The sequence below is a fragment of the Lonchura striata genome, chromosome 7 (genome assembly GCF_046129695.1).
Source record: "Lonchura striata isolate bLonStr1 chromosome 7, bLonStr1.mat, whole genome shotgun sequence".
Classification (NCBI taxonomy): Eukaryota; Metazoa; Chordata; class Aves; order Passeriformes; family Estrildidae; genus Lonchura; species Lonchura striata.
The window spans coordinates 14,072,632-14,094,266 of NC_134609.1; the positions used below are offsets into that span (position 1 = coordinate 14,072,632).

General features: G+C 43.6%; 2 protein-coding genes across 4 annotated transcripts in view; both read left to right on the top strand.

Annotated features, from left to right (window-relative positions):
- The first annotated feature begins 987 nt into the window (after positions 1 to 987).
- On the top strand, positions 988 to 4,774 carry NDUFB8 (NADH:ubiquinone oxidoreductase subunit B8). The gene is made up of 5 exons (XM_021547836.2): positions 988 to 1,097; positions 1,268 to 1,394; positions 2,008 to 2,107; positions 3,687 to 3,842; positions 4,549 to 4,774. Exons 1-5 carry the CDS (start codon positions 998 to 1,000, stop codon positions 4,639 to 4,641), a joined length of 576 nt encoding a protein of 191 aa, XP_021403511.1. The 5' UTR covers positions 988 to 997; the 3' UTR covers positions 4,642 to 4,774.
- A 2,178-nt stretch (positions 4,775 to 6,952) lies between these two features.
- The window catches only part of SEC31B (SEC31 homolog B, COPII component), a 34,943-nt gene continuing 20,260 nt past the window's right edge, over positions 6,953 to 21,635 (top strand). For 2 of the 3 annotated variants that reach the window (XM_077784609.1, XM_021547804.3), the window contains exons 1-8: positions 13,114 to 13,430; positions 14,231 to 14,426; positions 15,163 to 15,258; positions 16,338 to 16,478; positions 16,968 to 17,110; positions 17,347 to 17,446; positions 19,401 to 19,562; positions 21,413 to 21,565. In XM_077784609.1, coding sequence (XP_077640735.1) covers positions 13,174 to 13,430; positions 14,231 to 14,426; positions 15,163 to 15,258; positions 16,338 to 16,478; positions 16,968 to 17,110; positions 17,347 to 17,446; positions 19,401 to 19,562; positions 21,413 to 21,565 — 1,248 coding nt within the window. In that variant the 5' untranslated portion in view covers positions 13,114 to 13,173. Of the gene's footprint in view, positions 7,003 to 11,275; positions 11,358 to 13,113; positions 13,431 to 14,230; positions 14,427 to 15,162; positions 15,259 to 16,337; positions 16,479 to 16,967; positions 17,111 to 17,346; positions 17,447 to 19,400; positions 19,563 to 21,412; positions 21,566 to 21,635 lie in introns of those variants that run through there. The other variant, XM_021547823.3, reaches the window with a different exon arrangement.

A 21,635-nucleotide genomic window follows, 5' to 3' on the forward strand; every position in this document is an offset into this window, starting at 1 on the left:
TCGAGGCACCAAATGCTGCTCCATGGAAAACAGCAGCAGCATCTGCACGGGAAGGTTGGGCTCTGACTTTATTAGATAACTGAGTAACTTCACTGCATACTCGTTTGTAAGGGAGTTGGCTGAATTAAGATACTGTCCCTAAATTGACATCAATAGGCCTTTCTTTGGGGTAAGTAAAAGGATCCTCTTCTTTATCTGCAACAAAGCCCCCACCTCAGGCAAGCTGTATGTCAGCTACAGTTTTATGGTTCATCACTATCTTCCTTCAATTGTTAGGTTTAAAAGTAATGTTGTTATTAGAAGGAATGGCTTAAATGACAAACTGTCTGTGATAGTTTTTGAGCTGCAAAGCTTTATAATGTAAATCGTTATAGAGACATTACCCATAACAGCTGATGCGAATAACTGAAGGAAAATGAGTTCAACTACCATAGAGTTTACATAATGAAGTAAACTGCAAAATCCTTTAATGCTCATATTGATTTTATTTACAAAAATACATCGCTTACATTTGAAGAATCCCATTGCTAAATTAACATGCCATTTCTGCTGCCCACCATGGAGAAAAGACGATTACATTTGGGTATTGACTTTAATAATACTGATGCCGATACAAAGAAGGCGATTTGCACAACGCCGCCGGGCACGGCATCGATCCGATGGAGCATCGGCGCGGCTGCTCCGCAGTGGGCTCCGCGCGTCTGCAAGGCAGTTCCTGCCATACATTCCTGTTGCCCCGCTCCAGACGGTGATCCACAAAGCGGAATATCGCCCCGGTGCCTTTCCCGTCCATTCGGCCCCCGTCAGTGGTACACCCACGGCCCGCTCACAGCCGCCCCGGCGGGGGCGAACGCGGCCCCGGCCCGAGCAATGGCCCCGCAACGCGGCCCCGCCCCGCAACGCGGCCCCGCCCCGCAACGCGGCCCCGCCCCGCAACGCGGCCCCGCCCCGCAACGCGGCCCCGCGCCGCCCGCGGCCGCGCCTGCGCGCTGGGGCGATGGCGGCGGGCGCTCTCCGCGGTGTCCTCTGGCCCCGGGCGGCCGCCGGGCTCCGCGCGGCCCGGGCCGCCTTGGCGGCGCCTGCGGGGGCGCGGGCGGGTGAGCGGGAGGCGGCGGCTGGAGCGCAGGGCCGGCGGCGGGTCGGGGTGTCTGGGGCACGGGCCGGTGGTTGCGGGGTCGGGGCGGGAGGGCGGCGCGACCTCCCCGGCCCGGCTGGGCCCGGCTGCCGGCGGGGCCCGCGCCCACTGTGCCGCGTTGCTCTCTCGCAGCCTCGGAGATGTCCAAGGACATGATGCCCGGGCCGTATCCGCGGACCCCGGAGGAGCGGGCGGCCGCTGCGAAGAAGTACAACATGCGGGTGGAGGACTATCAGCCCTACCCCGACGATGGCCTGGGGTGAGCTCTGTGGTGCCGTTGTTCCGCAGCCGGGAGCGGGCCGGGGCCCGTAGCTCCTGGCTCTGTGGGGACGTGCTGGAGGCTCGTAGCTCCTGCTGAACGTCTGCCTTTGCTGTACTGTGAGCTTAGAGCTTTGAAGACAATTCAGTGTTTTAAAATAGGAACGAATTGAATGAGGCTTGTGTGAATAAAACACAAGAGACTTCGTGAGAGAAACTTGAGACACTTCATATGCTGTTGTACCTTACGGCTAAGTTGGATGAACTGAAAGCCGTGTCTAGAATAAAGGTTTCAGGAGATGTTTAAATGTTGGGGAATACTTTGACATGTGCTAAGATAACTACGGTTCCATATTTTAGTTAAGCTTGCATTTTCTTTCATCTAGTAGAGCCCAATAAGGCCAGTTTGGCGAATGCCATTTGTTATGGTGTCTGGTGTCAAGGTAATTACTGTTGTGCTAGTTGTTCTAATGCATTTCGGAAATATATATGCATAAAAGCTATAAAAACAAAGTAGTGTTTAATTCTATTTTCTGTCTTATCCTGTCTCCTACGAATTATATCTAAATTAGTACAGATCTCTTTATGTTTGGTCTTTTGTTTGTTTCTCATAGGTATGGTGATTATCCCATGCTCCCGAATAAGTCACAATATGAGAGAGACCCCTGGTACCAGTGGGACCAGCCAGACATGAGGCACAACTGGGGGGAGCCGGTAGGAGCAGCAATTCTACTTCTCAAGTTGCTCATCAATACTCCTGTTACTAAATTCTAACATGTGCCTCTCATTAGTGCTTTCTGTTGAATCCTTTGTGTAATTTCATCACCAGTGCTGGTGTGTGTTTCCTGTGCAAGCAGGGACAGTCAGTTCAAGGCAAAGTTAGGCCTTGGCCATCTGGGTAAATACTGTGACAGTACTGAGGACAGTTAGCTATTACATATGAGAAGGGAGACTTTACAAACTTAACTTTCCCTGCAGGAGTAATTTTATTTGTCTGATTAGACTCAGTACGAGAGCCTGGTTCAGAATTGTTTAGCAAAGAAGCCACTGTTTGAATAAAGTCCTTTTAGTGCAATGGAAGTAGCTACTGTTGCTTTATTACTCCAGGGCTTTTTTGAGGTAGACTACAAATAAGGATGTCCTCTCTAAAGGAAGTTTGCAATTTGTCTTTAAGATAAATGTGAATAGATCATCTGTGTTAACTTTGAGCTTAACTTGAAAATCTAAGCTCCTCAAAATCCTTTCAGGAGTAGCTCTTCTCCTAGTGCATGGTCTTTTTGTGAATAACTGCAATCTGACTGCAGTTATCGAGCTTGGTAATTGACTTATGATCTCTTCTACTAAAAACAAGAGTTCATCTAAGTATGTGTGCTTAATATAGCGTAGTAAAAACGTGTCAGAGCATTTCAACATGCGTATCACAGCAAAGTGCATGTTATAATGACTATAAAAGCACATAAAAGAAACCATGTTGATCCTGTGTTGTTGTAGTGATTGCTGCAGGAAGGCTTGTGTGCAAGCCCTTGCACATGGTGTGGCAATCAGGAACACAGAGGACTATACTGGTGTTTTCCAGGTGTCAGCAGATGCCTCTGTTGAGGCAGCTTTGATTTCTGCTCATTCTAGCTCTGGGTTTGATAGGAAATGGCTCTGGAAGAACTAGTGCTGGGAATCTGGAAGCAGTACTTGAGCTGCAAATTAATAAGTTCTCTGCATTTATTAATGTGAAAGGAGACTATGGGCAGAAGATGCTTGAAACTTTTCTATTTATAGTTCTCAGGGCATTAGCTTGCTATTAACCTTGCTCTTGTCCTGGAGTAACAGCAGCAGGTCCTCTCCCTCTTTTGAGGGACCAGCTTCCAAGTGTCAGGTAGTTGCTTCTTTGTTTGAAATAGCACCACTTCTGTTTGGGTATGTGATTGAGCTTCCATTAATGAGGGTTCCAATTAATACCATGCCTTGTGGTAATTAATACCACTGCTCCTGCGGAACAAAGCTGAGGTGGAATGATTGACTACCCATAGAAATAAAAACTGCTGCTAACCTATATTTCAGTATGTTGTGTGGTATAAGCATAGGATTAGGTGTAGAGTCTTTTGGGTTTTACTGTAAGCAACATTTTTTTGTGACTGTAGGTAAACCATATACCTCCTCTGTGGCTTTATCTCTACATTTGACGTGGAGATTAAACAGTTTCTTGCAGTTTTGTGAATGCTGTAATGTGCTGCTTCCCTTGAGAGAAGCAGCTTGACCACTGTTGGTAAATGTGCACTTGTTTTCCTTTGTTTTTTAGATGCACTGGGATTTTGACATGTACATTCGGAACCGGGTTGATACATCCCCCACTGTCGTTCCCTGGCACACCATGAGCAAACATTTCTTTCTCTTTTTGAGCATAATGCTGATCATGTTTGGTCTTGGAGAAATCTACCCATCCTACAGGCCTGTGGTGAGTGAAACTTAAGGGTAAAGGGAAGAAAAGTAGCTGTATTTCTTGTCATTGCCAGTGCCCATAAGAGTGGTTTTGCTGAAGTGATGGGTGTGAGTGCAAAAATGCTGCTGGCAGTGGATTGGCCAAAGGATATCCCTGTGGCCTTATCTAGCCTGAATTGTTCTCTTGACTGGCCTGGCTCAGTTCACAGATGCTGCTTCATAGTGTGCAGTTCCTGTTCACAGGGAACTAATTTGAACTATGCTCTTACAGTATCCTATCTGTGGTCTAGGTATTCTCCTTCCCTATGTGTGCATCTACTCAAGTGAGATGCTTTAATTCTTCTCTTTCTCTGTGTTTTAATTATATCTCATGAGCTATATCATTTGGGAAATGTGCTCTTGAAAAATGTGTCTGAATACACAAGCAGCTTTTGCAATATATTATCCTCATACTGTGAGATAAAATGTTGATTAAGATTAAAAGCAAGACTGCCTTGATGTTTCTGTTAAATAAAATAATGTATGCAAGGAAGCCCATATTTCTGAATTAACTTTCCTTATACTCTAATACTCTAGCTGAAGCACTTAAGAAATAGAAATTTAGGTCATAAATTACAAGCCTTCATTTGGGTGGGGATGAGATGGGATGAGACATTTTCCTCTTACCCCTTAATTTGCTTGGTGAATGTGGTGAATTTACCACTCTTTGTCTCTCCTTATAGGGACCGAAGCAATATCCGTTCAATGACCTGTATCTGGAGAAAGGAGGAGACCCCAATAAAAAGCCACCAGCAGTGATACACTATGAAATTTGAAAGTTGTTCAAGTGCTACATTTCCGTCAGTTCTGCTGGGGAAGAAATCTTGTCTAGTGTTCACTGGCATATGTTAACACTTGTTCTTCAATGTTCATCTGCTAACTGCAGTGAAATATATCAATGACACCTACTGTGCTAGTTGTCTTCTGTTGGTTTGTGACAGCTGAATTATAGCTAATGAAATGGAGTGACTTTTGCTATTTTTCTAAATGAGAGAGTATCTATAGGGCAAAGTTATGAGTGCAGACCTAGGACTGCTGGTCATTTATGTATCTTGTGCACAAACATTCCTCAGCTGTGCCTGTTTATGTAGGCAATACTGCCTGTAACCAAGGCATTTAATGCAGATGCTGCTGGGATTTGAACTGGAGTGTCACTGTATACTGTAAAACGACAGAAATAGATTGGCAAGTGCCAGTCCTTGGGAGTCTGGTACTGTGTCTGCCCTTACTGGGAGCTGACTTTGATCTCTACCAGGTCTAGAAGCCCTCTCAAGTGAAGTTTGCATAACCAGTAGGAAGCACTTGAGAGGCACAGAGCCTTGCAGTGTGTAGATGGAAGCTGCCAGCAGAGCTGTGTGGACAGCAGCTGTATGAAAAGGCTAATGAGCAAGTTCACTGTGGCCAGATCTGCTTTGATACAAGTGTACAGGTGCCCATAATTGTTGCTTTATGGCCTGAGTTCATCCACCTGGCCTGGAGTTATATCTGACCCATGAAATTTGCCTGTTTTGCTGCAAACCACTGGTCTTGGACCTCCTATAGCTTCAGCAACAGTGTGATTGGGAAACTTATACATACAGTTATATTAAGTTCCTAAATTTGTCCAGCTCCACTCTAACATAAGGGTTTTTCCTCTTGTTGCTGGAGGAAACAGTACCTTTAGTACTAATTTACAGTGAATCTTCTCTCAACTCTGCCATGCGATGTCCTAATGCCACTGTTGAGTTGCAGGAGTGGGTGGTCACAGAACGCTGAAGGCTTGGGCCATTCTAGGTGCTTCCTATAAACTGGGTGCTGTGCTCTGCTCTCTGCACCCTGTCACAGCTCATAGTTTTGTGCTTTAAGAGAAGCAGGTGTATAAAGGCAGTGATTCACAGTTTTTCCATCTGTACAGATTTTAAACCCTAAATTCTAAAGAGACTGTTAGCTTGCTTTTGTGTAGGGGTTTTTATAAGGATATATGTTAAAGGGAATTACAGAATTGAATGCTAGGACATACTTTTATTTACACCTAAATATTTACAACTCCTTTGGAGGTGGTGAACAATCAACATTCCTCATAGTTTTTGTAGTGTGTCACCTTCTCTCCTCGTTACAGAAATTCTTGCTTTTAAATTATAGTCAAGGATGTTTTATCTCAGAAGGGGTTTCAAGTGTTTTTTATGAGCTATGGGGACCTTAAAACTGATTTCTGTTTTGCAGGGTAAAACACTCCTTAGGGACGCTTGAGTCGAGAATTACCATTCCACAGCACTTACATGACAGCACTGTATACAATGTTGTGAGAGTGGTAAGAGTCTTAAAGTAAAATGGAGGTGATCAGAGCAGTACTAGGAGCCTTGGTGTGTGTGGTAGTGTAGCACTCGCATTGGCAGGCTAGCCCCATCCAGCTCATTGTGCAGCGTTCCAGTGCTGTTTGCCGCTGTCTGCTTTGGGGACTTCCAATCCCAGTTTGTTCTAAACTGTAGCTTAATGATGGTTTTCATCATGGGGAAGGAATAATGGGTTGGGCAAATATGCCTCAGAAATCCTAAAAAAATTGAGTTTGTAATGTAGGCAATTTTTTTCTTAAAGCAGGAGAGATGTGAGGGAAGAAGGCCTATGTCCTTCTGCATATTTTTTCCTGTCAATTAAAATACTTTTAGAAAAACACGTTCCATTCCTTTCTGCACACCCTCAGCCTGCATTACATTTGTAGCTAAGGCAAAGTTCTGAGGGGGGTCATGGCAGCCGCAGCAGAGCCCGGCTCCAGCAGTGGTGTCCTTGGCCTCCGGCGTGAACCAGCCGGTACCGATGGACGGAGCCGATTCGGGTACCGAAAGAGGGTGAAGCTGCTCGGGGCAGCGCCGGGCCGGGCCGGGCGCGGAGCGGGGCCGCGCTCCAGGACAGCGCCGTGCCGGGCCGGGCGAGAAGCGGGGCCGCGCTGCGGGGCCGCGCTCCGGGGCCGGGCGCAGAGCGGGGCCGCGCTCCAGGACAGCGCCGTGCCGGGCCGGGCGAGAAGCGCGGCCGCGCTCCGGGGCCGGCGGCGCGCAGGCGCGGCGGGGCGGGGCGGGGCGGGCGGCGCTCGGGCTCCCCGCGGCCACCGTCGGAGCGCCGGGCTGCGGAGCGAGCGGCGCGAGAGGCACGGCAGCCAGCCGGTAAGGGCCGCCCCCCGACCCGGCCCCCGGACACCGAGCCGGGACTGGCCCTGCCCCGCCGCGCCCCGTCCCCCCAGCCCAGCGCTGCTGTGCTGCCCTGCCCGTCTCGCTGTCGAGACTCCGCTCCCGGTTCCGTAGCCCCTCCTTGCCCCGGGAGCCGTGGCTCCCCTCTCCCGTGTCTCCTCCGCCGGCCGGCGGCGGGGAGCGGCCGGGGGAGCTCAGCTGTGTGACCTGGGCCGCGGAGAGGCCTCTGGCGTGGCCCGCAGCCCGCGTCTGACACCCGCTGTCCGAGGTCAATGCTTTCCTCCCAGACCCTTGCTCTTTTTCACCGTCCCACGGGGAAATGCTGTTGTGCGGACAAGCGCACTTGAGACGTGTGTGCGCCGCCGTCTGAGCAGCGCTGTGCAGTGGGCAACAGCTGCTGAAACTGCGCAGAGCGCAAGAAGTTTCTTTATATACCACTGGAGCTGTCATGGAGGAATGTGCTGAGCCCTGCCCTGCAACAACCCCACCTTGCACACACCAGTGATTAGCTGAGATTAGCTGAGTGTGGCTCTGCCTTCTGTAATCGGGGTTTATAATAAGCACATACGAAACAGCCTGGCTCTGGGGTGTTGGGGAGCTGCAGAAGGAGCATGTCAGAACAGTGCAAAGGGAAGGGACAGTACAGAGACTTTAAATCAACGCTGGGATGTGGAAACTCTAGGGACAGTTTGTGTCTTAACCATTGTGTCATGGCTGGGAGATGTTTTTCAGGTCTTAGGGTGTCTACTTGTCACCCAGGTGACCTTGGGAAAAAAAAATCTTTTTTGTTCTGCCCAAGTTTCACTTTTTCACTAAGTGTGGGGAGATCAGCCTTTCAGGTCCTTTGTGTGCAGTCCAATATCAGCGAGGAACGGTTGAGTGCCCTGTGGAAGGAGGAGGACTGGGAAAGTCAGTGGGAGGGGATTTCTGATTGACAGTATTTGGGTGGTGCAAGAGAGAGAAGGCCTCACTAGAGTGCTATCAGGGATAATTATTATGGCAGCTTTGAGGGTCAATTAGTTCATACAACAACCATGGTCTTATTATAATGTTCTATAAGTATTTCAGGTTAGCAAAGGTGAGAAATTTTTGCCTCAGATGGCATTATTTGCATGCTCTAATGTAATTTGGGAATTTTCACTGTTTAGCTGCATGCTCTCTATTTCTCAGTGGTGAGGTGTGCTCTGACCTGTCAGGTTTTGCTTTGCAGTCGTTGTTACCCTTTGAGGTCTGTGGAGGAAGCCATTTCTGAGGAAAGCCATAGGGGATTGCTACTTCTGTCCACTCCCTTTGAGGCTGAGATCCATTAATATATTGGATCTGTAATTGGATGGATGTTTGTAGAAGAAGGGTGAGGAATTGTTATGATTAATTAATAAGAAGTCCTGAGAAAAGCATGAGAATTCTTGGAAGTCTTAGATGCTATTTTGAGCGATGACAGCAGGTGGCAACCTCTCCCTAAAAATTCTACTGTGGAAGAGTTCAATACTTGCAAATTTTTCTCGGGCAGCCAGAAGAGTTTGCTAAAGAAGGGTTTTTTCCTTATTTAAGGATTATGAGTACTTTCCTGGATACACATATGCATAGTGTATAGAAGGATCACTTCTCTAAAAGCAAGACTCAAATCAGGCTTTTTTTTTTTTCTTTCAAACTCACTGACTTAAGGAGGAGGTGCTGCTGTATCTCTGCAGATCCTCAGCTGCAGTGGACCTAAACTGCTCGGACAGTCTTAAGACACAGTGTGATACTGTGATCCTTTAGCTTCTTTTGCATCCTCTGTGGGCCTCCTCAAGTCTGTTGGAAGCACTGCTGGTTTGCATTTAGGGCCAGGGACACCTCTTTGGTACCTATGATCCAGCACTTCTGCAGTTGTTCTGTTGACATTGAGCCACTTTAAATGGAGTGTTGTTTGGTTTCCTCCATTTGGGTGGGTTACCATGACCAAGACACTTCACCTTCACATTCTGACCAAAGTTTTCGAAAAGAGAACAGTAATTATGCAGGAATTGACTTTCTTATGTAAAATGCTCTATTGACAAGAAAAGTCAAACAATTGATCAATACTGTTCCGCACAATTTTTGCAGCTTATCTTTATTTGCACATTAAAGGTAAATTATTTCAGGCATGCAGTCAGTCCATCACAGAGGTAAGGAGGGGGAGCTTGTGCCGTTTACCCAATTGAGTTTGTGATAGTTGTATTCTTCACTGATTCCTTACGAGCTAATTTTGTGTAGGGAAGAGGTCTCTTGGCCATTGTCTATTAATGTTATCAGAGAAGTTGCTCTCTCAAAAGCCAAGAAGCAGTGAGGCCTGAGTGTACAGCCAGCTCCTACAACTCACAGGTTGTAACTGGAGGAGGAAGAGGCAAGGAAGGGACTTGTAAGGAACATGGCAGTTGTCCTGTCCCCCATAGTGGTGGAGTCGGCTAGAACCTTGTGCAATTGACTGTTGCTAGAAGATTTGCCTAAATTCTGTGGATATTTTCACTCGCCTCTGCCAGCGAAGGGGGAAGACCTGGACAGGGTTTCTGCAGTAGTATGGGAGGCATGAGTAGGTGCTGGAACATCTAGAGATGCACCACAGAGAAAGTATGGTAGACCCCTAACGAGTACCCCACAAAGTGTGTACTGGAAGATTGGAAAGTAAGCTTTAGAGATTTGTTATAGTAATGAGGAGATGACCTTTCTACCTCTATTCATAGGGGGCATGAAGAAATAGTTGCACTTCACTTTTTTTGTACAAGAGTTCTGTTCAGATTCTGTTGAGCCTTAACTAAGTTGGGATAAGTTTAATGTGTGAATAGCAGTTGGCAGTTTGAGCTTTTGGAGCTACTGCTGCAGACTAATGCTAAAAAAGCATTAAATAGATTTTAGTCAATCAGCATATCCTAATAGTGCATGGAGGACAGAGAGAGAGGATGTCTTTAACTTCTGACTCGTGAGGCAGAAGAAACCCTAAAAAGAGGTGTAGAATTATTAGCTAGGGGGTCCAAGGCCAAGAAGTAATGCTGACCAAACTTCCCCCTTTTGTGGGCCCTGGGAGGCCACTGTTTCTTATAAGCCCTGCATCTGAACAGAGGGCCATGTGATGCACGTTGTAGTTTACAGTGTCAAGTAATCAGGAGAGGTTAATCACAGCAAACTGACAAGATGCAGAGAGTTTTGCTGTGCTGCCTGCTGACAGTTTTACTTTATTCAGCATGGTATCATCTAAGCATACAGTTCTGTTTAGCTAGAGTTAAAAGACTGCAGTGCAGCCAACCTCAAAAAGTTTAGGCACTGCTCATGAGAGTGACCCCACTAGCCTGTGAATGTCCACACATCATTTATGATGCTTAGAAGGCCTGTTTGTAGTCAGGAATGGAGCACAGGATACTTTCTCCTTAGTAAGAATGGGATCTTGCTCAGAACAGTCATTATTTGTATTGTATTTAGTTGACTTTATACTCAGTTTTGCAGCCTCCCAGCTGCCTGCTGTTGATGTTTGATTTTCAATTAGCCTGCTATATTGTTGTCCAACTAATCTCTCTCCAGAGACTTGGGCAAATTTTGGTCTTGTTTTACAGGTGTCACTCCATCTATCCTGAGTAAATAAAGAGTTGCTGTCAGTGCTGAGATTGAAACTCAGTAGTTATTTGTGGATTACTTCTCACCTTGTACCATTTGCTGGCTTAAGGAGAAAGTCAAATGATTTTTTTTTTCCTTTTGCTTTTTGGAGGAGCAAGAACAAAGTACATTAACTGAATTGGCACACGATAGCATTGCACTTTGTTTTCTGTTGCCACGTCACTTTTCTGCTTGGAATTTAGCCTGCCCTGAGATTCTTTCTGCTCCCTCTTTGCTGATGTATATACATAACATTAGCTTGTTTGGAGAGAGCAACTAGTGCTAGATCAAAATACATTTGTTTAAATAATTTCTGCAGCTGATTTAAACCAGCCTGCAGTGAAGACTTGAGTATGTTAATTTAGATCCCCTTCTTTTTTCTGAAACTCTCCTGTAAATGGGACACATGAAAAAGAGAGCTGTAAAATCTGGAGTCAGACAGTGGGATTTTGGGTGGGGTTTGGGGGGGTTTTAAAGAATTCTTAAATATCCTGATTTATTCCAGTATTCGCTGCCTCAAGAAGTAGCAATTAACTTCACTGTTTTGAGAGCAATGTGTTCTCATCATGTTTCTGATGTGAATATCTTCACATCAGCTGTATCTCACTGTTCTAAACTCTGTAAAATTTCTTTCAGAGTCTAGAAAATGAAGCTAAAAGAAATTGAGAGAACAGCTGTGCAGGCATGGAGTCCGGCAAACAACCACCCTATTTACCTAGCAACAGGTAAAGTTCTTCACAATTTGTGAGTATTAGAGTATGAATCACAGAAAAATTTTATGTAGAGTTGTATGGATGTTAGCTTTCAACAGTTTCCACCTTGATAGTCTCTGGAAAACTTACAAGCAATATACCAAAAACATTACAGCTTTTATGTTTTTTTAAAGTAAGTGGTAGAGAATTACTTCTATGCCCAACTTTGACATTTTAAACATGAGTGATTTTTCAAAGGTTGAATACATGATTTTTTGATTTCTAATTAAGACTGTATGGACTCCAACACTGTTTGCTGTTCTGTATTACACATATCCTGTGCCTGTGGGGGAAAAATGTTAACACAAGTACTGTTTGTTTAAGGTCACTTGTAGTTGTCTGTCTTCAGTCATAATCATGTGGCTTGACAATCAAATACTATATACCTCTTCTCCCCTAAAGTTGCCTGTTTTGGTTAATATTCCATTTTCAGTACTTTTACAAGACTTCAAGTTTTATTTTGTTGATTTCATTAATTAATCACTCCTCTTACAGCAATTTTATTTCCTGAAGCAGAAAATGAGCCTGTTCACTGAGTTGGCAGTGGGCAAGTTTTTCTGTGTGGAGCTGATGGCCCTGGTGGTTTGGTTGGGTTTGCATGGTAAGGCTTTGGTAGCTGGGGTGGCTCCTGTAAGAAGGTGCTAGGAGCTCCCGCTGTGTCCACTGGTGCCAGTGCCAGCCTCCTTCCAGATGGACCTACTGCTGTCCCAGGCCGAGCCCCGCAGTGGCAGTGCCTCTGGGATAACATAGTTAGTAAGAGGGAGAAAAAATGCCATGTGCAACTGAAACACAAGAGAGGAGTGAGAATATGTGAGAGAAGCAATGCTGCAGTCACCAAGGTCCATGGGCTGGAGGTGCCTCAGGTGCAGAGCAGAGATTCCCCTGCAGCCCCTGGTGAAGACCTCAGTGAGGCAGGCTCTCACCCCCACAGCCCATGGAGGTCCATGGTGGAACAGATACCCAGCTATAATCCACCCCGCTGGAGCAGGTGGATACAAAAGGATGCTGTGACCCCATGGAGACAGGAGCCCATGCTGGAACAGGTTTGCTGGCAGGACTTGTGACCCTATGGGGAACTGAGGTTGGAGCAATCTGTTCTGAAGGTCCACCCCATGGAGGGGAACCACACACTGGATCAGTTTGTGAAGAATTGCAGCTTCTGGGAAGGATTTACATTGGGGAAGTTTGCAGAGAACAAGGCCAGGGTTTTGGTTGAACCAAAGGTCTTGGCTTCAGTTTGCTTTAGATCAGAAGCTGTGTGGTTTCATAAATTGTACTGCTTTTTAATAGTCCTTTGGGCACTTCCCATGCTGTAAGCATCCCTGTGGTAACTGGGGGACAGTTTGCCTAGCAGTGTCCCACTAGGTAATGTTAAATCAGCTTGTAGCTTTTACTCCATAAGAATAAGGAGAAGGAAGGAAGCTACCAGTTTGTGACTGCTAGCTGTCTGTGGGTTGTTCAGGCATGTTTAGTTGGTCACAGTTGAAGAACTTACTCTGTAGAGTAGGTTTGCAAGGTCTGATTAAGACATGTAATGATTGAGGAACAGTATGCAGAAGTACTTGGGATGATAATTGTAGCTGGATTTCATGATGTCAGTGCATTTGTAATTTAGAGAAGAACTTAATATCAAAAGCCATAGTTTCTTGGAGGAGGGTGCATGAGTTGCATCTATACCAAGAAAGTTATCTGTGTAACAGTAACCTTGGTGACCAGAATTTTTTGAAATTAAAAGTTCTTTCAAAGTCATTGTCTTAATTGTTGATTCCTTTTTGTGAGGTGTTCAGACATGTCCTCTTTTGAACTAGTACAACACCAAGATTGTGTTGACTATGAAGAACAGGTTTTCAGTGCTTTTCTCTTTTTTTATCTTGTGCTCTTGGTAAAAATGCCCACTTGTGTTGCCCTTGTACTTCTGCTAGGAACATCTGCCCAACAGCTGGATGCATCCTTCAGTACAAATGCCACCTTGGAAATATTTGAAGTTGACTTCAGGGATCCCTCCCTGGACATGAAGCAGAAAGGAGTACTTCCTGCCTCAAACAGGTACTAGGGGCTCATACTGATGTATCAATTAATGAAACTGAAAAGGGTTTTCTGGTGCAAGAAAGGAGAGGAGGAGATGATGTTTACAGCATATAATGTGATCTTTTGAATCAGTTGACCTCTCTTCAAAAATGGAACATTTTTGTTGATACAGATCATATTGGGTAAAAAAGTAGAGCAGGTAGACTATTAGAGAAATCTAAAATCACTTGTATGGTAGTCAGTCAGTAGAGACATTTTGTATAATGTGAATTTGCTGGGGCTAACAATTCGCCCTGAAGAGACCATAGAGAGAGTGAAACTTACTTTCCAGCTTTTTAAAACAAGATGATTTCTTGGGCTTATCAGTGGGTGACATCTGCCCCCAGCATAAAACACAGCCTGGATTTCTAACTGGCAGGTTTTAAAGGGTGTAAACATATTTTTCAGATAACAGCTCTGGAAATGAAGGCACGTAGATCTCTTAATTAATTTTCAGTAAAGTGTAGGCTAGAGGATTTCACCCATCAAATCCCATATGAAGTCCTAAAAGTTTTAAACAAACAATCAAACAGCCAAAAAAATAGAGATAAGCTCTTCCTTTTTAAATTACCTTGAAAAGTCATTGGAAGGAAGCTTATTTCTTGTTTTTGCATGCGAGAGCCACAGTCCTCTTCTAAAGGAGATGATTGTTTGAAGTGCAGACTCATGGATGTGTTTGATAGGTTGAAATGTGGATGTGAGTTTTGGTAATGAGGAGGGTGTTTTGCTTACCACCGAACATCATGGCCTATGCCAGCATTATTTTCTTCTTATTTTAGGTTTCATAAGCTGATCTGGGGGAACTTTGGAAATGGGTCTGCAGAGTGCTCTGGAGTGATCATTGGTGGAGGGGATAACGGAGTGCTGACAATGTACAGCGTGCACCGCATCTTGGCTTCGAAGGGTGACCCTGTCATGGCCCACACAGAGAAGCATTCAGGTCCTGTTCGAGCCCTTGACTTCAACCCTTTTCAGGTGTGTAACATTAAGATATTAAAGCGAAGTTAATCTCCATGTTAGAAAATACATTCCTCTGTGTATAGATTCATAAATAAAGGAACAAGTTTTAACTTAAGAGGTGCAGTAGTTGTTACACAAGACAGGTTTGAGACTCAGATTTCTGTTCTTTTCACAGCTTTGCCTCTGAATTCCCCTGTATCTATAAAAACATGTCTTGTAATATTGTTACATGTCAAACCATTGTCCTTTCAAAATTAAAACTTTCATTCTTTATTTATGCAGTTGGTGTTTAATTCAGTGGGGCTCTGATCATATTTGAAAGGACTGCAACATAAATGAGGAGTGAACAGAACATGTTTCTTGTGGTAGCACAGAGGCAAATGGAAAATTGTCTGCAGTCGGTTGTGGAAACTTGCATCTTCACAGAAGAAATGTCCTTGATGCCACGCAAAGGCTCAGCTGGCCAGAGATGGTGGCTTCAAGGCCTGTGGCAGAATTTCATCATGATTAACAGCAGCCATCTGCACAAAATAGACACATTTTAGATGTGTTTGTACTATGCTGCAGTGGATGGCACAGAGGCCAGAGCTCTGCTTGGCTTATAATCCACTTAGTATCTTTATGTATGCCCGTGACTGTGAAATGCAGCTCTCATCTCACTTTGGAAGATTTTGGGGTTTTTGCTTCCATTTATTTTTAAGAAATCTGTGATCAGGAATCTCAGCTGAGCTTTTCCTTTGTTTTTCTACAGAGTAATCTCTTGGCTTCCGGAGCCAATGATTCTGAAATTTTCATCTGGGACTTGAATAATTTCAGTGTGCCTATGACTCCGGGGACTAAATCACAGGTAAATGAGTTTTCCTCTGGGCAATACTCGTGCAGTTTTGTATCTCAGTAGGCAAGACAAAAGGATGTGTGTGGACACATCCTAGCCTAGTCAGTCTGTGAAATGGGAATGACTTTGAAGTCTGTCAGGAGAGAGATGAATCAGAAAAGACTGATTGGTTTCATTCTTGGGGGTGGAAGAAGTGTTGTAAAGGGAGGGGAGGTAGACTGGCAAGCTCTGGAAGGATGCGCTTTGCATGGATGGGTAAGCTCTTTGTGGATTTGAATCAAGTAACTGACCAGTTTATCTTGTGATCCAGCTGGGGCATGTGTGATGGATTAAGAAGGTTTATTGGACCTTCTCTGAGGAATGAATTTATTTCAGGCTTCAGCTGAGGCTTTTCATATCTCATGAAAGTCATATCCCTAGCAGAGCCAGTGAGCCATTAAATGCATCTTGGCTATTGCTCCTAGGTAATATTTCCCGAGTTTGAAGAGGAAGAAGTTTCTGATCTTCTGATGCTTATTATATTATTCAGGGCAATCAACTCCTGAAAGTAGAAAATTTATAGTAAACTTCAGTAAATGCAGGCCAGTTTTTTCCTCCTGTAAGTCTCCTGTTTGTTTCCTTGCCTATCTCCTGCATTGCAGTAGATACAGTAACAGCAATTAGTCATGAATACTTCATTGTTTTCCGTCTCACTTCACTCCTGAAATGTTGCACAAGGTCATTTTTCCATTTAAGTTCATCTGAGAAGTTTGGGTAGAAACATATATGTGTGCTTAGCTGTAGTTCTCTTTGGAGTGATTTATAACACATTTGGCCTATGTAGAATCCAGTGCCTGTTCCTCAAATGCAGAGGTACTTTTCCAGGTGACATTCCCCTATAGAGTTTTACTGTCCACTGTACTCTGAGTAAAGGACTTTCCCTAGTCTTTCTGGTTAGTGCTGCTGGTATTTCCAGTTAGATGATCAGCAATTGAAGAGAGGAATCTATGTATCATCAAATCCCTAATCCCTCAGTTAAACTATTGACAGACTCCTGTGAGTGTTCCCTCAGCTTGGGAATAATGGATGTGTGGCTTTTCCTGTCTTGGCAGCCACATGAAGACATCAGTGTGGTGTCCTGGAATCGGCAAGTGCAGCATATCCTGTCCTCCGCTCACCCCAGCGGCAAGGCTGTGGTTTGGGACCTCAGGAAGAATGAGCCCATCATCAAAGTCAGTGACCACAGCAACAGAGTGAGTGGAGAAAAGGCTGCATTTCTAACTAGCTTACAATGTGCCACATGTGACTACAAAGCAGTGGCACAGACTCTTGGGACAAGTGTATTTATTCTAGGAACTGTTGGAACTAGTTCTCTTGGAGACGTAGCATCAAAGCACCTCTTTTTCTTCTTTCCTGAGTGACATGGGGAAACAAGACCCCTTACTGTTCTTAAAATTCATGCACTCTTGCATTCCATTTCCATGTTCACAACTCATTTTTGAGAGGCCTCCCAGCTTTCTTTCTAGGTCAGCTTTGGAATTTGACTTCTGTGTGGTTAGTGGGGTTTCTTTTGCTGTGAAGAGACAGTAGAACTACTTGCTGCCTGGAGCAAGACATTACTAGACTTGGTTTATGTCAAGCATTCTAGGCGAGTTCAGTACAGAATGACATGGCTTTGGCCCATTTGTGCTTTTGCCAACTTGCATTGCTGAATTTCCAGCCTGTGCTATTTTTGTCCCTAGATGCATTGCTCAGGAATGGCCTGGCATCCAGAAGTTGCAACCCAGTTAGTCCTTTCCTCTGAGGATGACCGTTTGCCAGTGATCCAAATATGGGACTTGCGCTTTGCTACCTCTCCTCTTAGCCAGCTGGAAGGGCACACCAGGTGAGGACTTGCATGTTGTGTTGCATCTTTTCAAGGCAGATAGCTGGGATTCTAGACTTTGGGGAGCTATGATTTTCTCCTGGGCCTGCTTTCTTTCCCAGGTGAATCTGGTTGAAGGTAGAGATGAGAACTAGCATTTCTGAGCCAAGGTGCTGGTGCATGGTGCTTTCTTAGTGACTGGATGGCAGAACAAACTATACAGGAAATATGACTGATTTCTTTCTGATCTATTTTAGGGGAGTTCTCTCTGTTTCTTGGTGCCAGGCTGACCCTGAACTGCTGTTGAGTAGTGCCAAAGACAACCGGATCTTGTGCTGGAACCCAAGTCTGGGGGAGGTGTGTAACCACAACTATCAATACGCATGGTCTGCTTTATATTGTGTACTTTGTTGTGTGTGTGTCCTTCCCTTTATCCTTGTGGAGTGCCAATGTAATTCCCTCAAGCATGTCTTGTACACTCCTTTCTGAAGTGAATGAGTGTGGTCCATATCCAGACTGAAATAGGTTTTTGCTGATACATCTTTGTCCAGGTATCAGAGAGGGAAGAAAACTTTTAATTAAAATTTAGTTTAAACAATTTATGATTACTCTTGCTATGCTCACACTTTAGTGTTCTCTCTTTCCATGTGCTTCTTCTTTTTCCTTCTCCTAGAGTAGCAAGTTCATTTGGGAGGAAATTTGAAGCAGACCAAGGAGCATATGTTAGAGAGGGTCACTGAAAAGGGAACAGTGTAGTTAAACAATGCATGTAGACTTTATTTGTAGTAAAATGGTTTCATGTGTATGTGCTTATCCAGTCATGTATCTCAGAATTACCATACTTGGTATATTTATGTATCACCTGAATTTAAGGGGGGCTGTTTAAAATTTTTTATTGCACACCCATTCATTCAATGTGGAGATCCTGGATAAAACTGAACTTTGGACAATGCAGTTGATCTTGATGATAGCATGGGGAAAGTGCTCTAACAATACTGAGCAAAGTCCAGATGGGAGCCACATGCTAGATTAATTTAATGGGACAGTATCACTCAGCTGACCACTTTTGCCTTGGAGACAAGGAAAAAAAATAATCTGTTTTCCTAAAATGCATGCAATGCTGCTTTTGTAGTTTCATGGGATTTGATGCTCACTTAGTCTAGATCTCTAGTGGTTAGAAGAGATTCAGACTCTGAAATGTTCCTGATGTCTAATTTTTATGAAAATATTTGCATTGTCTTTTAGTAGAAAACTTAAAAAAAATTAGTGTGGCTGACTAATTTTTATGCATGCTGCTCTAGATTTGCAGAATCCAAATTAAAATTAGACTTTTGTGTATAAACTACTTTTAGGGGGTTCTTTTTGACTTGGTACCAATGAACAGCAAATTTTCAAGTGAAAAAGTTGGGAAGCTTTGCAGTATTAAGGATTAATATAGTTATACAGAATGGCTGATCTCATAAGTTTGAGGGAAGTATTGGTTACTTTGGGTTTGGGGGATGTTTGGTTTCTTGGGATTCGTTTTTAGTTTTTCTGTTTGGCAATCTAGATTTTCATATAAGCAAATTATATTAATTTGCTCCTATCTGGAACAGAAAACACAGATCATGTTCCCACAGAAAATGAAGCTGTGATTGTCTATGCTTTGTTTCTGTAAACCATAAAGGAAATATGTTCATTTTACATATGGGAGGTTTAAAATCAAGGTTGTGTTAATGAGTTGCTCAGCATCAGGCAGGAAGTCTGTGACTGGGCCATGAATTGAACTTTGGCTTTTTGCATGCTGAACCATAAACTTGTTGGCTGCAATGTCCTTCATAGTTCATGTGCAGCTATTACATTCCTCTCATTCTATTTCTTTTTCTTTAGGCTCTTTATTTTCCTTGTCACATTTGTTACTCCACACTATTCTTTCTGTGTTCTTGCTCATGACACATTCTTGCCTCTTGACTTCTGTTTTTATTGTGTTATTTTCTGGCATCTCTCCCTTGATTAACAGAAAATGTGACAATGCTATAGTACTCTGATACAGTAGTACTCAGAAAGCAGAGCAAAAGTGACTTCTCACTTTTGGATTTTTGTTCTACAGTCAGAGAATATCCAGTTTAACATGAGTTTTCTGTGATTTTCAGCTATTTGGACTCAAGGTGTTATAATTTGGTTTCAAATGCACCCTTCAAGAAGCAAAAATAAGAGATTTGTATGCAATGGTGACATGTAACCAAAGTGACAGGCTTGCTGTGAGCAAGTAATTTGGAAAAAGCAGGAGACTATTTGTGTTGTGCTCCTATCTTCTCTCTTTCTGTGATAGGTGGTGTATGAGTTGCCCATTCGGAGTCAGTGGTGCTTTGATGTCCAGTGGTGTCCTAGGAATCCTTCAGTCTTCTCTGCTGCCACTTTCGATGGGTGGATCAACATTTATTCTGTTATGGGTGGGAACTTAGAAGCTCAGCAGAAAACACAGGCTGACAAGGTAAAGTCCTGTGACTGTGTTAGACTTTGACAGACTGGCAGTTTCTCTCATGACTGCTCAGAGTGGTGGAAGCACACATGTGTAACAGGGTCACTTTTAAGTGATGTAGTCTCTCCACACCCCTGGACCTATAGCTGTATGGTGTGGGAACCAGAAGCTACCTGTGTGGGGGTTTAATGATCCCATCAGCTGCCAAAGAGAGACCATGTTGCTTCTGACAAGGTGTGTAAAGAGAACCAAGAGCAAGTGTAGTTGTGATGTTAAGATACATTTTATTGTTATTACTGTTAGACTAAAAATAAAACAGTACACAAGCTTTTCTTGTCATTAGGTTAACATTAAATACATTGATACTAATTAATAGGATATGCTATTCTTCATTAGTTTAGAAGGTAATTTTATAAAGTGACTCATAAACCACTATTAGCAATTTTTCTCAAGTCTTTTGACTACAACTTTGAGCATGTTAATATTTTTGATATTGAAACCCATTACTTAGCTAATTAATAGATGAGCAAACTCTGAACAGATTAAATGTCACTACTGTCTAAAATTTTAGTTTTAATCTGCTGTCTAGTCTTTTAATTCCCTCCCCTCCCAGCCAACAAATGCCTTACAATACAGGTTTTAAGAGAATACATATGAACTGGCTTAAGTGTTATTTATGTAGTCATTTACAACTGACTGAGTTCAGTTTCATAGGATTTGCAAGAGACAGAAAATACTTTATCAAGCAACAGCTGCAGGAGATTAAGGATTTATTTAACCCATGGAGAATTTTCTTTCTCTGCATTCTTCATGCGTATGCACCACAATTCCACTGTTCAAAATTGGGGAACAGTAGTGTTGAATAATTCCTGAATAAATTGAATGTCAAGAACACAAGCAGGAGATAATGACAGTTATGGTGGCAGGGAGTTCATGACCAAGAGGTCTCTCTCTTATGAATTCAATAGTCTCAGGGCAGAAACTCTATTGCACACCTGGTTGTGTATATTTTTCTTTAAGGTTTAGGGTATTTGATATGTTGGATATAAGCTATTCCTCAAGAACTATTCTTTCTTTGGAATTGGTTTCCTCTGAAGAAAGACAAAACATTGCCTGTGATTCTAAGATTTGGCAACCTTAGCTTGATCAGCCTGATGTTGCTTCTTTTCAGGTATGCTGGTTAGCTGAATTATAAAGCTATTCCCTATGGTCCAGTCAAACTTGAACTGGATTATCTATAGCAAACAACAAATCTATGCAACCATGGTTAAAAATGAAAAATGCTTGTGAACAGCATTGTATGTATGTTCACTGACTCTCTAAATTTAAGAAATCTGGCTCAGGGGCCACTTTTGATACTCTTTTGTCTAGACAAGAAAGTTTTTCATCAGTCTCATTGAAGCCAAAAAAGCTTGAGACAGTCCTTGAAACTAACCCATTTGAAAGACTCCAGCACAAAAAGGGAGTCAAAATTCCTTTGTGATAAAAAATAAGAAATAAGTTGGAAAACTTTTGACCACATGTTGTCACTATCTTGCATAAAGCAAGTAATTTTGCAACTCCTCTGTTTGAGCTGGGTGCTAGGCCTAGCAATGTTTTTTTAGGAAATTTGCATCTTGCTAAGGAAAAACCACTTGAAAATCTCTTAGGGTAAAACTTTCTTGAGAAACGATTGCTGGAACTGTTTTGAAATGCCATTTCTCTTGCACAGGGACTTGGTGGTATTCCAGAAAGAGGTGCTGTACTAGCCTCATTTTTCATCAGTGTGGAAAGTAACTAGTTCCTAAGCAACAGTTTTTTGTACTTAATCCATGCAGAGAGGAATTGAATTATATTTTCTTCTCATTTCCATCTGATTCTAGATCTCTTCCTCCTTCAACAACCTGGATCCCTTTGGCACAGGACAGAGCCTTCCTCCTCTGCAGGTGCCAGAGCAAGTAACTCAGACCACCTTGATTCCACCATTAAAAAAGCCACCCAAGTGGATTCGCAGACCTGTGGGGGTTTCATTTGCAGTAAGTGAATGGAACATCCTTAGCTGAAAATGCAATACATGTGTTGTCTTGTGACACAATCCTTTGCTTT

Excerpts from the sequence above, each read along its gene's own strand:
- NDUFB8 (XM_021547836.2), top strand. The coding sequence starts at position 998 with ATGGCGGCGGGCGCTCTCCGCGGTGTCCTCTGGCCCCGGGCGGCCGCC. Across the intron at positions 1,395-2,007 it reads TACCCCGACGATGGCCTGGG|GTATGGTGATTATCCCATGC; the intron begins GTGAGCTCTGTG and ends TGTTTCTCATAG. Across the intron at positions 2,108-3,686 it reads GGCACAACTGGGGGGAGCCG|ATGCACTGGGATTTTGACAT; the intron begins GTAGGAGCAGCA and ends TTTGTTTTTTAG.